This window comes from Stegastes partitus, unplaced genomic scaffold (genome assembly GCF_000690725.1).
Source record: "Stegastes partitus isolate 25-593 unplaced genomic scaffold, Stegastes_partitus-1.0.2 Scaffold81, whole genome shotgun sequence".
NCBI lineage: Eukaryota > Metazoa > Chordata > Actinopteri > Pomacentridae > Stegastes > Stegastes partitus.
In genome coordinates this window covers 720,450-737,316 of record NW_007577812.1, presented here as the reverse complement: position 1 = coordinate 737,316, position 16,867 = coordinate 720,450, and the positions used below count along the sequence as shown (strand labels likewise).

The window sequence follows — 16,867 nt, the reverse complement described above, 5'->3', positions numbered from 1 at the left end:
GCCAACACAGAGTAAAGAAATAGTACCAAATGCAGCAACCGACTTTAAAGTGGCTTTGTTTTCCCTCGACGGTTTGATTAAGCCTATTAAACAGTTGTTTACATTCATTCAAGCTTTATCGTTTCTTTGAGATGAAGTAAAGAAGTAGTCAAAGTAATGTCGCTAGCGGAAGTTGAACACTTGGGGCGGAGGCATAAACCATCAGGGGTGACTTACCAACTTCCTTTTTACTGTGGCCGCCATAGCGTGTGGAGCGTGGTGTCGGCGAGCCGAAAACTAAATCCCGAAAATGGTGAGAAATTACACTCATATCATTGTCAGAGTTATTGTATATAGCACGCAGTTGTTTCATTCAGCGTACTTACCGAATAAGCTCGTATTTTCTGTCTGTGGAAAGCGCAAATTGAGGTTTCATCGAGCAGTGAGTTGAAATGCTGCCGGCTAGCGAAGCTAACACGAGGAGCCATTTTGGACGAGCAACCTGAGTAGTTCAACCCAGTTACACGTGTAGCTGTCGCCTTACTATTAGACCACTTACCAGATGTCGTTTGGGTTCGTGGCAGCTGCATTGTATTCGCAATAGACGTACATTGTGAAATCGTCATGTTCGTTCTAAATAGGACTGTGGTCGATTACGGTAAGTGTACAAGGTAACGTTAAGCTTTTTGAGTCATGTTAGCAGGAACAAGCTAAGCTAAGGCCGAGTGCCGCAGATTTCACGGTAGCCTGACGAACAGCTACTTTAATCGTGTGAGTTAAATGTGAAGTTAACTTAAATCAAAGTAGTTTCACCGAGTTGCATCATAGTGTCTTTGAAGTTAGCGTTTTTTTCTGCCGTCACATGCAAGAAGATGCAAAGGCTTGAGATCTAAACCAGGCGCATTATTCTCAGGAGCATAACCCCTGTTGTGTTGCATGTATTGCCATTTCAGATTCATTATCATGCGCTTCACCGACGGTTAATGTTCATTTTGCTTCCTTAGGCCTGTGCCCGACCCCTCATCTCGGTGTATTCCGAGAAAGGAGAATCCTCAGGCAAAAATGTTGTGATTCCTGCCGTGTTCAAGGCACCAATTCGCCCCGATGTGGTGAATTTTGTGCACACCAACATGCGCAAGAACAGTCGCCAGCCATATGCAGTCAGCGAACTGGCCGGTGAGTGTCTATTGATCAAGTTTTCCTTAATGATTGTATGATTTATTTATTTATTTTCAAATGTGGTAGATACATTTGTGTACACAAATCAATCCGTGTTTTCTATAATTTTGTTAATGTAATTGTGTGTATCTTTTAGGCCACCAGACCAGTGCGGAGTCCTGGGGTACAGGAAGAGCTGTGGCCCGTATCCCTCGTGTGAGAGGTGGTGGTACTCACCGCTCTGGCCAGGGTGCTTTTGGAAATGTATCTTTTTTTAAATCAGAATTTTAGTTTTATAAATTGTTAGCCTTCTGTAATCTGAATGTGAAGAAACATCTTAATCTGTAGACTTGCTGTGATGGTGTAATTTGCGTCTGACTCTGTGTCCAGTGACAGTATGCCTGCTGTCATATGCTGGCACAGATGGCTGATGACTATTGAGTCTGAGCAGGTATGAAATACTTTAGAACCTGTGTTACTGCATTCAATGGGAAACCTCCTTGACTTTGGTGTAGATGTGTCGTGGTGGTCGCATGTTTGCCCCCACTAAAACCTGGCGCCGCTGGCACCGCAGGATCAACACACCCCAGAAGCGTTATGCCATCTGCTCTGCCCTGGCCGCCTCTGCCATTCCTGCACTTGTGATGTCCAAAGGTGAGCTCCAAAAACTAATTGTAGGACAAACGTGGATATAAAATTGTTATTAGGTGTTAATCTTTTAACATTACTATTAAAATCTCAGCCTGGTTGAACTTTGCCTAACTTTTGACTTGCCATGATGGTGTAATTTGCGTCTGAGCCTGTGAACAGTGACAGTTGCCTGCTGTCTTTAAGCTGTCACAGAGCATTGATGTGTATTAAATTCTGAGCAAGCTTAGGGAACATGAACTTAGATTGTCAAGGCAAGTTTGTCCGTCTTTGGTTGACGTTATGGTCTTGTCTCTTAGGACATCGCATTGAGGAAATCCCTGAGGTCCCACTGGTGGTTGAAGACAAAGTTGAGGGATACAAGAAGACCAAGGAGGCAGTGCTCCTGCTAAAGAAACTTAAAGCCTGGAATGACATCAAGAAGGTAAATGAAATGTTATGCACGTTCCGCTGACAGCAGTCATTTTTTTCTGGCGTTTCTAAATTGAGGGTCAAATCGGTGTGGTTTTGAAAAGGCCAATATCACAGATTTACCTCAAGGGTCTTACAGCTTACAATACATTCTCTCCTTAGATCACAGAAGCTTTGTATGTTGATGTGCTGACTTGAGGTTACAAATGTTTGATGTTTACACACACACACACACACATATATATATATATGGCGAGTATAGGGAGTCACACATAGTCTTGTCAGTTTTTTAGGGAACTGAAATCAAAACAACCTTAAGATAGTACACCACTCAATGAGCAAGGCCTAAATTAACATCTGATATCCAATTTGTTTGTTTGCAGAGTGTAGCATTAAATGCTCAGACTAGACTTGTTACCTTCTGTGGGATAATTGGGAACAATTTCTTTGATTGCAGCTTAAATGTAGTTTATGACACATTTGTGTTATTTCGTTTTTTTGGCATATTAGATTAATATGTATTTTCTGTTCTCAGGTGTACGCCTCTCAGCGCATGCGTGCTGGTAAGGGTAAGATGAGGAATCGCAGACGGATCCAGCGCAGAGGTCCATGCATCATCTACAGCCAAGACGCCGGTTTAACTAAAGCCTTCAGAAATATTCCAGGTGAATAAACTGTTAAATTTAGCAGAATTTTTACAATTAATTATGGAAGATAAAAGGATATCGTACCATTATCTTGAATCTATTCATATTTAATATCTAGCGTTAAGTCTCAAAATGTATTGTCGTTTAGACCCCAGTCATTGAATTCTGCATTTACGCAGGTATCAAAGTTCTGTTTTATGAATTTGTCTTGGATGTTGCTGTGTTTTGAATGTTGTTATTCATAGTTTTAAATATTAAAATGATTTTGTTAGAACTGAAAGACCTTCTAAGCTCAAGATGATGTACTTGTCAGTCTGCAAATGTTTAGACTCTGCTGTACTATGCAGGCATCACTCTGCAGAACGTGAACAAACTGAACCTCCTGAGACTCGCTCCTGGTGGTCATGTTGGACGCTTCTGCATCTGGACTGAGAGTGCTTTCCGCAAGTTGGATGAACTGTACGGCACTTGGCGTAAACCTTCCTCCCTGAAGGTTGACTACAAGTGAGTATTTCAAGAGCATGCACTGTGTAGCACAAGCACATTATACGTCTGTGTATGTCAGTGATGAGCTTCCACTTCATGGTCCGTGTTTTTGAACTCTGTGATATTTACCGAAGTTCTGAGTTTGAGCACCACAAGAGTAGTCGAGTTGCCACTTTTGTTTCTGTTTTGTGTGGGACTTCAATCCTTGATGTTTCCTGTTTCAGCCTCCCAATGCACAAGATGACCAACACAGATCTGAGCAGAATTCTGAAGAGTGAGGAGATCCAGAGAGCACTCCGTGCACCTAAGTAAGCATGGTTCATATTATAGTACTTGATCTTGTTTCATCTCATCAACCATGATGATGTTCCACTTCAGGTCCGTGTTTCTGAACCCTGATTATTTGGAAGTCCTGAGTAATGCAAACAATTTGTCACAGAAGTTGCAGATTAGCAGAGGTTCCTATAACTAAAGCTATATATGTTATATTGTCATTACAGCAAGAAGATCAACCGCAGAGTCCTGAAGAAGAATCCTCTGAAGAACCTGAAGATCATGCTCAAACTGAACCCTTACGCCAAAACAGCAAGACGTCATGCCATCCTTAAGCATGACCCTGCGGTAAGAAACTAAATGGTTTAACATGAAAGTAAAAATAGTATATTTAATTGCAGATGATGACTTGGAACTCTTGTTTGGTCTCTTTATAGATCAAGGCCAAGATGCTGAAACCCAAGAAGAGGCCTGGCAAGAAGAAGGGAGCTCCTAAGAAAGCAGCAGCAGCTGCTAAACCCCAGGCATAAATCCATACATACAGACAGACTGGAGTCCAGAGACAAATAAAATGAGTTGTTTGAAATGCATGAGTCAGATCTGTCATTTAAATATTTTAATTCACAAGACTAATTTATGTCACGTAAGCTAACAAAGATTTTAATCTTTTGGCGCTGTAAGGACTCGGGTAAAGAGGAATATCAAGCACACAGGTTGAGCAGCATTCGTTGTGATTAAATAGTTTGATCATTAGAAAAAGATGGCTTTTCAAGCAGGCCTGCATGGTAGCCCAAAGAAGTGTTTGATATATAATTTCACTTGGCATGTAGGTTTGTACACTAAATATACAACTATTGATTGCACAACTTTTTTTTTTTTAACCATTGCGTATAAACGTACATTTTCAGTAATACAAATTGTCATCAGAGGACCTTGTGATATGGACTGTCGCAGAGGCAACGTCTCACATTGCGGTGCCATGGGTGGGAGTCACAGGCTGACTGAGTCCGATGGTGCTGCACAACCAGCCTGCAAAGTCAACCTCCTCTGCCTCGGACTGTTTGATGAAAGAATGCACCTGAGAAGGAAAAGTTAAAGATGCTTAGAGATGATGAGGAACTTAGACAATGAGAATTATGTCATGTGCACACACCCACCATCAACTGTTTCAAGTCTGCTCTCTCTGCAGGATTCTTGATCAAACTGGGGGGGAAAGAAAACGCCTTAGATTGTGCAATTCATTGAAGCACCACCAGGTGGCACAAAGTGGTTTCATGCCAGTAAACGTGGACAAAAACAAACACTTCTACATACCATTTGTTCACAAAGTCTTGAAAGTCTGAGCTAAATATCCCAGGCAGCTTCGGTGGAGGCTGGAAAGTAGAAGTCTAGTTAGCACTGAATAGATTAATTGCCATTAAAGTGCAGCTGAAGACACAAGGATCACTAACACCTGTTATTGTGTCAGAATGTGTGACTTTTTGCAGAAACCTACCTCATTAACTATGTAATCAAGCAGCTCAAATATAGCCATTGGAGGTCTGCTGTCTGGGCCATATGCTAAAAGAATGAAACAAAATAATAGCATCATTCACCCCTACTCATAATTCAAGATGAAAAAAGCTATTTTATTAAACTATTTCAACACATATTTTGAAATAAGATAAAGATTAAGCTGCTGTAAAATCGAAAGTCCCCCTTCAGAATTACAGAGTGAACCAGTGCCATCTCAGACTTACAGCTGCCAGGTCGTCCAGGAGGCCGTGGCTTTGGGGAGGACTCGCTGGAGGCTGCTTCTCCTTCCACTGGGAAACCAAATATCTGTTCCAGCTCCTTAGAATCCGGTGGTGGGATAGGAAAGCGTCCAATAGCCATTTCAACCAGGGACAGGCCCATGCTCCAGATGTCGGACTGAACAGAGTAGTGGGTGCCCTGCAAACGCTCCGGCTTCATAACACACACAGAAAGTTTCATCAGTACAGCCGTTACCGATTTATATAAAAATTATGAAAGAGCAGATAAATGAGATCCAGTTGCTTTATAAATATAAATGTGAGCCTTAAATTGTTGCAGAAATTTCAAAGCTTACTGTGTAAGTAAGTACTGCGTGAGAGGCGGAGTGTTTCCACTTTAACTCACCGACATGTAAGAGCGAGTGCCCACAAAGGAGTTGGCCATGGAGTCTATGAGCTGTCCGCTCACTCCAAAGTCACACAGCTTGATCTCGCCACGGGAATTCACTAGGATGTTAGAAGGCTTGACATCTGAAAGGGAGGGACATGCAGCGTTTAGGAGAACACAGTGGGCAAGTGTTCAACAGGGAACAGTAAGCAGCACAGAACAAATTGCTACAGGCATGTTGTGCTGCTTGTGCTTGTCGACTTTAACATTCTCTGACCTCGTACTTTTGTACTACACAAAGTAAATAAATGGGACAACTTTGAGGTGGAGGTCAAAACTCTGCTTCCAATTATTGATGCAGATATTGTTATTACAGGACGGGTTCTTCTTTGTTCAAGTTTGTCTTAAAACTCGAACATGGTGGCGTGTTTACTTGCTGTAATTCCGCCAGTTTCCATTGTTGTGCCACAACATTAAAACCACTGAGATGACACTATTATCATGTGTAAAATCGAATGTTCTGCTGGGAAACCTTGGGTCCTGGCATTCATGTAGATGTTCCTTTGACATGTAGTGCCCAGTTCAACACTGTCAAGGTACCAAACACCAAAGAACACCCCCAGGGGTCCCACGCCTATACCCGGACGGGTCAGAGCTGTTTTGGTCACATGAGAGTGTCCTACACAATATTAGGCAAGTGGTTTTAATGTTATGGCTCATAAGTGTAAACTGTCTAGTACTAGATCCATCCAAAATGTACTTTCAGTGTAAACAATAAAACACTGTCCAGGGAAACAGAAACTGATTTCACAAAGCCTGAACAGTTCAGAGACATTGATAAAACCCTCGTTTTAGCTTCAGATTACCTCTGGGTTTTGCCTCCCTCCCAAGATACAAAGGGATCTTTTAATGGGTAGAAATGGCAGGTAACTGTGTTTTTTTAAGTTCATGCAAATAGAACAAATCTCTACTTAATTGTGACATATTTGAGTACATGAAATAGTGGCTGACCTCTGTGCATGATCTTGTGCTTCTCCCGCAGGTAGGACAGCCCTTTAATGACCTGTGAAGACAAATATTGCATATTTGCACAGTTAGTGCTGCAAAAATAAACATTCTTCCAGTACATATTCATCAGCAATGAACCCAGTTTTATGTAGATGAAATATAGCTGTAGTGTAAGTGCATGAAGCAGGAGGGAGAGGTGTTGCGGCTACCCACAGCGATGCTGACTTTGCCAAGGATCTGCTCTGGGATCTTGCCTGCTTTCTTTAGCGACTGGTCCAGGGAGCCGCCATCCTACAGCCAGAAAACACAGAGTATTTACAGGTTTAAAATATCATCTGCATAACACAACTCATTTACACAAAATGAGTTTGTTTTCTTAGCAACTGGGTTGTATAAGGAAGAAAAAGTGCTTTGTTCTTTGAGCACAGTCTGTTAAAGTGATACTCAGAGGTAAAGTTATGGAAAAACACCAGCAGGCATGACATTTAAGAGCTTGTACCATATGCTCCATGCAGATGCTGATTTCTCCATCGCTGTAAAAAGCTCCATAGAAGCCCACGATGTACGGGGAGTTGCACTCGTGTAGCACCTGCAGCTCTCTAATGATCTGGTTTCTGATGGCGGGTTTAATCTCCAGGTGGATCAGCTGGAACACAGGAGACCTCAGGTTTTTATTTATGCTCCAATATAACACAGGAGATAAATGCTACAATACAATCTTGCTTTTGGACATCTGTGCACACACACGCATACACACACAAGACCATTAGATACTATACATGCATGTTCAGATCAAACATTAGCATAAAGACAAGTGTGTTAGGATGGATGCTTGTTTGGGTCAGCTTTTCAAACTAAGCAAGCCAAGTGAGGATATCTAATAAAAGCACTTGAATTGTGGGACGGACCGTTGTCCCAGTAACCCACATTTGAGGTTGTGCACAAATCCTGGAAATTGAGAAACATTTAACTCTGTGCTCTAAAAACAGCACTGATGCCTGTATGCATGAATGCCTCTCTGACATACTGGAGAATAAAACTCCACTATGGAAAACGTAATTAACTACAGTCCTCTAATAAACACTAGACACGGTTTAGTGTGACTGACTTTCTGAATATAAAAATAGCTTCATTAACACAGCACCAGGCAGCTGCAGCTCACCTTCCTCGCCATTATCAGGCCAGAGGGTCGGTGGGAGACCTTAAAGACGACTCCTCCATTGCCTGCACCGAGCTCGCAGATCTTCTCAAAGTCATCGTCCTTCAGCTCTCCCACCTTCTGCTTCTGTGTCAGAAAGGCCTCCAGGCGTTTCCGCTGCTGCTCATCCAACTCGAGCTCTTCTAGTTTTTTCTGCAGTGCCTCCAAGTTTGTCCTAATAAAGAGCAAGAACAAGGAAAGACAGAGAGAAACAAAGGTACATTTTGTATTATTCATGTATTGTTCCCTCAATAAAAGGTACTCGAATCCATTCAGACATAACTTTTTGCAGATGTTCCATACTGAACTACCAGCTCTCCTCTCAGGAGACACCAGGCAGTCCACTGTGCATCAAGATCTACTGCTTGTATTATATTATCCTCAGACAGAGCTCGGTGTGCGACAGCTACAACTGCACATGTCTCTAGGAACAATGAAAACCAAACAATAGGCCCGCAGGAAGACAAAATGCGTTGCTGGGTGTGTTTCGGCGTTTCTTTCAAGACACCGATGTGAGGAAGCTCGAGGTTCCTCTTGAGTGCTGACAGCGCTCCCCGGGAGCTGTTGTCATGGTGATGCATTTCCTTGAGAAGTTAATTGTAGAGTGAACTCTGCTGACCTGCAGCTCCTTGACCTCCAACTCCACCATCTCAAAACACGGTCCACATTACTACACAAGGCACATCTGAGCTTTAATCAAGAAATAATGAGACGTGAAGACCAGTGAGTTGTTATGCCAATTCAACCAATCTGTTGCTCTGTGAAATTATATAAATGTAAATGTCTGCCAATCATCAAAGAATCCAACACAAGCATGCATGATTTCTGGTTAAGGATATTTCTTATTTCTGCAATGCTCTGCATGTGAGCTTGCAGTGTTCGAACAACAAAGCTGATCCATCCTCAGCTACTCTTGTAGCTACAAGTCTAAGTGCATATCTGGTGATAAGATAGTTTTCATTAAGCTTCGTGGTAATTATGATTTTCTTTTATCTTTGTACTTAATCATGACTCGCTGGAGAGCAGCCAGAGCAGGGCAGAACGCTCCTCTCTTCACACAGCACTGTCGCAGCAAAGAGAGGGTTAAGTGGTTTTATTTTTGATAGCAGGCCTGCATATCCATGGAGACGAGGTGCTGAGTTTGAGCTGGCTGTGGGCGGCGTGGGCGTTCTGTCGACAAGAGCTGGAGGTGGAGGAGGCTGGAGATTCTGAGAAGAGGAGCAGCCTGAAATGTACTACACACAATATGTGGGAGGGACTACAGTAGCTGCACACTGCAGCCTCCCTCCCCCCCCCACACACACACACAGGTGCAGGAAGAAGTGAGCACGACGCTGGCCTTCTGAGCTCCATCCACACAATGTCCAAGGACATGCAGCACAACTTGTATGTAAGAAACACAATATCTCTGCAGATTGCTAAAAGAAAGAAGAATGGACTAGTGAGGCACACATTTATCAGAACCAGGAGCTGCCTAGATCAACTCTCTACTTCAACTTTTTACAAAATAAAACTTATTTGATTTTTTGCAAAGAACAGTATATCATAGTAAATCTGAAATTCGATGAAAATACAACCTTTTTTGTCTTTGAATCTGGAGTAAATGTACTGTTCTCTTTTTCTGTGTAAATTATGGCACGGGTCAAACCTACACCACGGATTACAGTGGACTCAAGGTGCATGATTGGTTCATTATCAGACAACAAGGAATATAAGGGTCAGTTATTGAGGGTCTATTTAAAAAAGAAAAAAAAAAAGATTAATTGTTCCTTGTCTTTTTTTAAGTTTCAAAAACTTCGCACTGAAGTTACATTTTTATTATCTTCAATGATTTTCAAACTCAAAACAAAACGCACAAAAAGTACAATTTACACAGAAGGCAAGATTTGCTTTGTGAGAGGAAACTATTTCTTTTCCAATCTAGCAGGCGTCTGAACACAACACATTCCTTTGTGGTAAAACAGGACACAGTAAAAAACCTGAGCCACAATCTTCGGTTGCTGTGTAGATTAATCATTAATTTCCTTTTCATACATTCACAAGCACACTTAGATCCTTAGATGTGTGTTCACCTGTGAACGTGCACATCATATGTGGTGATATTAATAAAAATGGACGGGTCTCTAAACCAACAAGTCTGTACAGAGGAATGAACGGCACAGTTTGAATATTAAAGCCTGAAATATTTCTTTAAAAAAAAACAGACAGATCCTGTAAAACTGGACTTATGTGATGGCATAATCTTACCCACGATTTCAGCCAACAGCAAATAGTTTGAACAGGTCTATCCGGAGCAGGTTGTTTTTATTTGTTCTCAGATCTCCTCTGATAATATTCCATGCTTGGCTGGCATCATGTGGGCCACTCAGCACAGCTCTCTGATGGCCGCCAGCCATTTCACGCTGAGAAAGCATTTGGCGGGTTGGGATGGCAATTCTTTTTCACCAGAGTGCAATGGTCTGGTTTCAGTAAGAGGTTCATCGATTGGATTAAGCTCATCCACGACCATTATACAACACATTTGCTCTCTAGTGTCAGCATCCCCTCATCCCGTGTCCTGGTGCAAATGACCCCAAATAACGTGCCAATTTGAATGTGTGTCGTGAAATACGATCCCTTTTTCCTCTTTTCTATTCAAAACAACTGGCTGGGTTTTCCCAGCTTCAGCTACAATATTGATACTTGACTATGATACTAGATATGCAGAATTACTGTTATCTAACATTCTTATGTGGTATATTTTCAGACACGAACATAAATCATAGATATATATTTAAAATGATTGATGGCTGATTTAAATGTAGCTGTTTGATTTCAGGGCTCTGGTATCGTGCACACAGGCTCAATTTTTACTACTTACGAGGGCATTTAAATAGAGCAAAGCCATCATTAAGGTTAATATATCAATAACAGCTGTGCTTTTTACTACTGTAACAAGTCAAACTGTCTGCTGCGAAAAAAGGCCAAATGCACGAAGCTACGCTGAGGATCAAATGAGGTCATCAAACTCTCAGCACACATTATTCATCATTAAGTGCAAGTGTATTGAAATGGCTGGATTCCACTCAGGGAAGGCTCTGTTATTCTGTTATGCTAGTCCGCTGTCATGGCTTACTGGGACATTTTAAGGAACTGAGCCGTCATTAATGTTATTAACTCCACCTGTATGACAGAGATGTAAGCTGAGAGGAGGTCTAATCAGCCACCTCTGGAGATAAAGCACTGCTGTGGGGGGCCTTTCAAGACCTCTTTTGGTGAAAGTCAGGGTTTTTTTTTAACCTTCTTAACATATTCATATGATGTCTTTTTTACATGCTGGAGGACACATGGGGAGCGAAAAAAAAAAGCATTCAACGGCTTGGCACGACATTTCCATCTAGATGCTACAGTGAACAGATGACCGTCTGTGTAGTGCAAAGTGGTTTTACAGCATTTGAGCAGAATTTTAGGTGAGCTGGTGTGCTCAAGCTGCTGTGAGTGGAGACAGAGGCAGGGACTTTGCAGAGGAAGCAACATGGTAATGTGCATCTAAGACATTTTAGGGTGGGGAGGGATTATTTTGATAGCAAAAACTTCTAAATATGTAACTTTTGCACACAGACAATGTCGTAGGGGTTAAATCAATGACTAGAAGACGGATTTCAACTGTTTGACACATGATCTGCCACAGCTACGCCAAAGAACTCAAATGCACAACGGAGTTCTCTTTTACTAAACGAAGAGCTTGGAAGGGGATGGGCAAGCAGTGAAATCAGCATGCACAGGAAAAAAATCAGATAATGAGCAAAAGGTAAAGTGCAAAAACAGGAAGGAGGTCAAATCAAGGCAAGATAAAAAAACCTAAACAAACAGGAGCACAACAGCTGGTAAGACATAACAGACAACATGGCAGAGGGCAAGTGCAAGCAGGGTGCTTTTCATTATGCTAACTCATGGTTCCTTGCATCCTCTTACTTCCCGTGACCTGGAAATCACTCCCTTTTTTTTTTGCCGTCATGGAGGTTCTTCCAGTCCCTTAAATGCACCTGAAAGAAACGAGGGGTGAGGAGGTTTCTGGAGGAGCTCAGAGTGAGGAAACACAGATGTATCCCACTTCTCACATCTTTGCTGACAGGAGCTGGGAAAAGATGCGAGTGAGGGGACATGTGAGCATAATGAAAAGCACCTGTGGTAGCAAATGAGGGAATGGGGAACAGAATGGGGAACAGATGAGCAGGTGTTTGTGGGGAATCGGGGGGGGGGGTAGAGCTGGGCAGATGGGAGTGGCTGGATCTAAAATGAAAAGAAGGCGACAGAGAAAAAATGAATACCTGAATGCATTAATCCTTCTTCCACCGCAAACCAGTGTTGACAACATGCTCCTTCCACAACCACACCGCATCCCTGTGATGCACGGATCTAGAGTGACACTTTAATGTGCGATACATCAACGCTGCATACGGCTGCAAGCACCACAGACACTTGACCGCGCCGGCTATGATGCTGGGTGGGGTCAGTGGTGAAACAGATAAACATCTGTGAAGCCATCGGGGCTGGGGATGCTATGTTCTTCTTCCTTTCAAAGGCTGTGGAGAATACTGACACATATACATCTGAAAGTGCACCAAGAAAATGAATCCTTGGTTTGACCCTTAAACGGGCCTCTTCCTCTAAGCTGCTATATCACATGTACGATAGCCCCAAATATACACTCACCCATCCTCTTCTACCGCATGTGGAGCAATTATAGCCTGGTTCTCCAGGTTTAATCCTCTCCTTCACTGGGCCGTAAAGATCTGGCAAAGCTCCAGCTCTCCAAAACAAATCATCCTTCCACCTTCTTGTTCCTTGAGGCCTTTGTAAAGTTAGGAGATCAGACTATACTTAAATCTTAGTTGAGAAATTTGACAAGCCGGAGGACTTTTGGAAATGGCCAAGCGGATTCCTCTTGGTTCTTTATGGAGCTGGATCGCAGCAAAAACATGTTTTTCTTTGTGTGGTGGATATTTCTGGACACTAGAGGTGATATGATAAAGGAGGAACTTTGCATGTTGCTCTGGAGTTACTCCAAACCTAATTCATCCAGACAGTGACTTCTCACTTATCTGGTGTTTTCTCCGACAACCTGAAAGGTCAAAACAAATATATACTTACTGCAATAAATCCTACTTTCATGAAGGTTACAGTGTTTGTTTTCTGTTGTTTTAGGGGAGTGATGATACATGTGGTGCTTTATAGGATAGTACAGATAAGTGTTTCTATTATTTAGCCTTCCTTCACTGATGTAAGTGGGGTGGATAAATAAACAGAAACACCTGCCATTTGTATAATTTAAAAACAACACAAGCTACAACCTCTGAAATGCCCTTACAGTGTAATCAAGTCTTCTCTCAAACAACTGATGTATAGATACAGATACAAACATATATATATAATACAGGTTTAATAGCTCTGGTTGAATTTGATTTTACTGCATTTGTCCTCAGCACTCTAACAATGGATTCAGAAATCATCTTTGGTACCCCTGACCTCAGACAACGTACAGGCTCATTATTAGCTAAATAACATCAAAACTGCAATGCTGTAATTATTCAATGACACTAAATGCTACCAGATTTCCTTTGTGGCTGTTAGTTTTATGTAGTGCTAAAGAACAAAATACGTACAATGTGTGAGTTCAAGGGGACACCAGACCTGTCATTTACCATCACTGGATTGAACCAGGACAAACTTTCCTCAGAGCCACAGAGAGCTCAAAGTGTGCATTCAGATTTTTTATGGAAAAGAGGACGGAGTAGCACCAGGCTGCACGACTATCTGCCAGCAAAACGTCAGCTTGAGTGTCACAGTGCACAATCCAGCAGTATTACAGGACTTGCACATGAAGCAGTGGTCAGAGCGACCCCTGATTCCAGATCTCTGATTCAGAGTTCCTCATTGTTGCTTCATCCCGCCGTGCTGCTCCTCGGCCCGTTACAGCCTGTCCAGCAGCAGCAGCAGCAGCAGCAGGAATGTGGTCGGCTCTCGCCAAACATTATGTCATCAGCAACGACTTCTAGTGAAACAAAGCCAAGGCACGGCTCATGTGTTCAACATGGTTAGAGCGCATATCCAACATAAATGTCTTCAGCATCAGCCAATATCTTCTAAGGCTCATAAATGAAAGTATATTCATTATAATGGAATGCTGCAAATTTAAGGTAGAGTTGAGATGTTTTATGTCAGGTAAAGTCAATTAGTGTCTCAACCTGAATGTGTAGAGCTGAAACAATGGGCTGATTAATAAAGTCTTAGAAAATGAGTTTGCAGCTACTTCAAAAATCTATTTATTGGATGAGCAATATTTTAAAGCAAAAACATTTGATAGTTACAGTTTCTCAGTGTGAGAATTTGTCTTAAGTAGTAACAAACTGAGAATCTTTGCATTCAGAGCTGTCAAATGATTAAAAAAATGCAATGAATGGACATTTCTCACTGTTTTCTTCTTTTCTAACCGACGCTGACACCTACAAGCTTACTGACGAATTATATTCAAATTTAATGCAGCGTTAGATTTGAGTCCATCGCATTTTAAAAAAAGTAATTCACTGCAAAAGACACAGATGGCCTTCAGATGTACGATCTAACAATGAAACAATGAAATCTCCTGCCTCTCCAACACATCGCAAACGCTGCCATCACGACGGATGACACGTTATGTAACTCCCATCTCAGCCCATCCAGCTTGTTGCAGGACTGACTGGGCTATTCTCTGTGAACTGAGAGCATTGTGTCACAACAATTTTACATCTCCATTACCGTGTTTTTTGTCAAACGCTGGTGGGAGCAAGGCCTACACAAAAACTTGTCCAACACACAGGAATATCATTCTGCACGCTGCCTCGCAGCAAAGGTCAATCTCTGAGTAATCACGGTTCACACAAAGTGGGCTGTGAGAGTAACGCAGAGACCTGCTCATCCATGACACCATGAAGAGAGCCGCACATTATAGACGGTTATGTTTAGATCCTTTATGATGATGGGAAGCGCTACTCTGCGAAAGTGACGAATGACTTTGGTATAAATAAACTGGAAAGATACACGAATATCAAAAGAAAGATTGGCAATTGATTGATGGGAACGATTTATCAATTAAAAAAAGGTGATGTTTTACAGATAACAGCTTCTAAAGGGAGGATTTGCAGGTTTTCTGTGTTTTACATGAGTACACCTTTTAGGATTTTAGCTGCTGATTAGTCACAAAACAGTCAATTTATTGATTAGTCCATTGACTAAATTAATGATCAGCTATCTTAGTACTTGTTGAAGCAAAGGTGCCAAACATTTGTTGAATCCGGCTTATTGAATGTCAAGGTTTTCTGTTTATTCACAGCTTTATATCGAGGTGATCTGAACATTTAAGTGTTTTTGGAGTGTGTTTGATGATGTCAGCTTGGGTTTAGGGAGGTTTCTTGATCATTTTCTGACATTTAAAAGTCTAAACAATCAATCAATCTATAGAAAAAAAACAATAAATGACTGATCAATGCTGTTAATAAATGTTGGATGCCTCTAATCAGACAACACAAGACATTTAAAGATATTATTTTTGGCTATTGGAAACCTTTTTACCAACATTTTAGCTATTCAACATGTTAATCGATATTAATAACGATTATCAATTGCAGACCTGGTATTGATCTCAGTAGGATCACAGTGACACACACACACACACATATCTGGTGCAGAGTCTCCTATTTGAGTTTACACACACACACTGATGGCTCTGGCTGCTGCCATTAATCAGGTTATCGATCAGAAAGCAGTTATCGATACGCCACGATCACCAGATGATCAGTGAGACTCACTCTGTGGCTCCGGTGCCGTTGATAGTGTTGCCATCAGGGATCGGGTTGAGTTGGATCGGCTCTGGCTTCCTTCTCTTCTGCATGTTACACACGAGAAGAAGAAATACTAATTTAAAAAAAAACACGAGCTGCAGAAACACGGATGGAAACCCGCAGGGAGAGGCTCAGGTATGAGAACGACGCTGTCAGAGGAGCAAACCGAGCAGAGGTGTCATGAGCTGCAGCCGGATTTTCTTCTTAATGGGTGGATGTGAATGAAACGTCACGACAATATTTACATCGGTCTTCCGGACAGCATGGCTGGGCTTGTTGCAGAGCTCCCTCTGCTGCTGACAGCCTGGAAGACTCGTCCATTCACTGCCCAGCTAGGAGCAGAGTGAATCAAACACTGGAGGCTCTGAGGTCATGTCCTCTTTGTGCTTTTTCATTGATTTTTTTTTTTTTTACAAAATTACAGTTAAATTTCAGTTTGAAGAGAAAAACATTATTTTTCCTTATAAAATAATAAGTATAACATAATCAACCTTTTTATTTGATTGGGTAAGTTTCACATTCATATTGCTAAGATGTCAAAAGAAACCCCATCATTTAGTTCATTTTTAATTGAATTGAAACTTTATTTTGAGTCTCTGTAATATTGTTTGATATTGCCTGCCACTTTATATTAATTTGTATATTATTTTAGTGTTATTATCCTCTTTATCTATTTATTTTTGAATCCCCCTGACCCCATCCTTATGCGTTTATGTCTTTCAGCTACATTTTGGAATGTCTGAATGTTTGTTGTTCCTACTATTATATACTATTCAATGCTGAACTTAATAAAGATTTGGAAGAAAAAAAAAGATTTGGGGGGGGGGTTTCAGCTAGTGATGCATGATGTTAAAACTTCTGGCCGATACCGATATCCGATATTAAGATTTCTGATATCGCCGATAGCCGATATTATCGATGTCAATATTCAATTTTTGTTCACAACGAAAAATGGGTATAAGTAAGCACTGTGAGAAAACTATTCAAAAGAAGCCCATGCCGAATTAGACCACATAGTTGTAACAAAAGTAAAACATATTCTTAACATATTTTAACATATTTAACTTTCAAGTCCAGGA

At 41.5% G+C, this 16,867-nt stretch overlaps 2 protein-coding genes across 2 annotated transcripts; one reads left to right on the top strand and one right to left on the bottom strand.

Annotated features, from left to right (window-relative positions):
• The first annotated feature begins 203 nt into the window (after positions 1 to 203).
• rpl4 (ribosomal protein L4) lies at positions 204 to 4,188 on the top strand. Its single transcript, XM_008276842.1, has 10 exons — positions 204 to 292; positions 984 to 1,155; positions 1,295 to 1,401; positions 1,653 to 1,791; positions 2,085 to 2,209; positions 2,732 to 2,861; positions 3,191 to 3,347; positions 3,554 to 3,637; positions 3,830 to 3,950; positions 4,040 to 4,188. The coding sequence occupies exons 1-10, from the start codon at positions 290 to 292 to the stop codon at positions 4,130 to 4,132; spliced, it is 1,131 nt and encodes a 376-aa protein (XP_008275064.1). The 5' UTR covers positions 204 to 289; the 3' UTR covers positions 4,133 to 4,188.
• Positions 4,189 to 4,203: 15 nt separating this feature from the next.
• Positions 4,204 to 15,939, bottom strand: map2k1 (mitogen-activated protein kinase kinase 1). Its single transcript, XM_008276836.1, has 11 exons — positions 15,756 to 15,939; positions 7,894 to 8,104; positions 7,231 to 7,377; positions 6,945 to 7,022; positions 6,735 to 6,786; positions 5,742 to 5,866; positions 5,342 to 5,549; positions 5,098 to 5,162; positions 4,917 to 4,975; positions 4,760 to 4,805; positions 4,204 to 4,680 (listed from the first exon to the last, which is right to left on the bottom strand). The coding sequence occupies exons 1-11, from the start codon at positions 15,836 to 15,838 to the stop codon at positions 4,567 to 4,569; spliced, it is 1,188 nt and encodes a 395-aa protein (XP_008275058.1). The 5' UTR covers positions 15,839 to 15,939; the 3' UTR covers positions 4,204 to 4,566.
• Between the last annotated feature and the right edge of the window lie 928 nt (positions 15,940 to 16,867).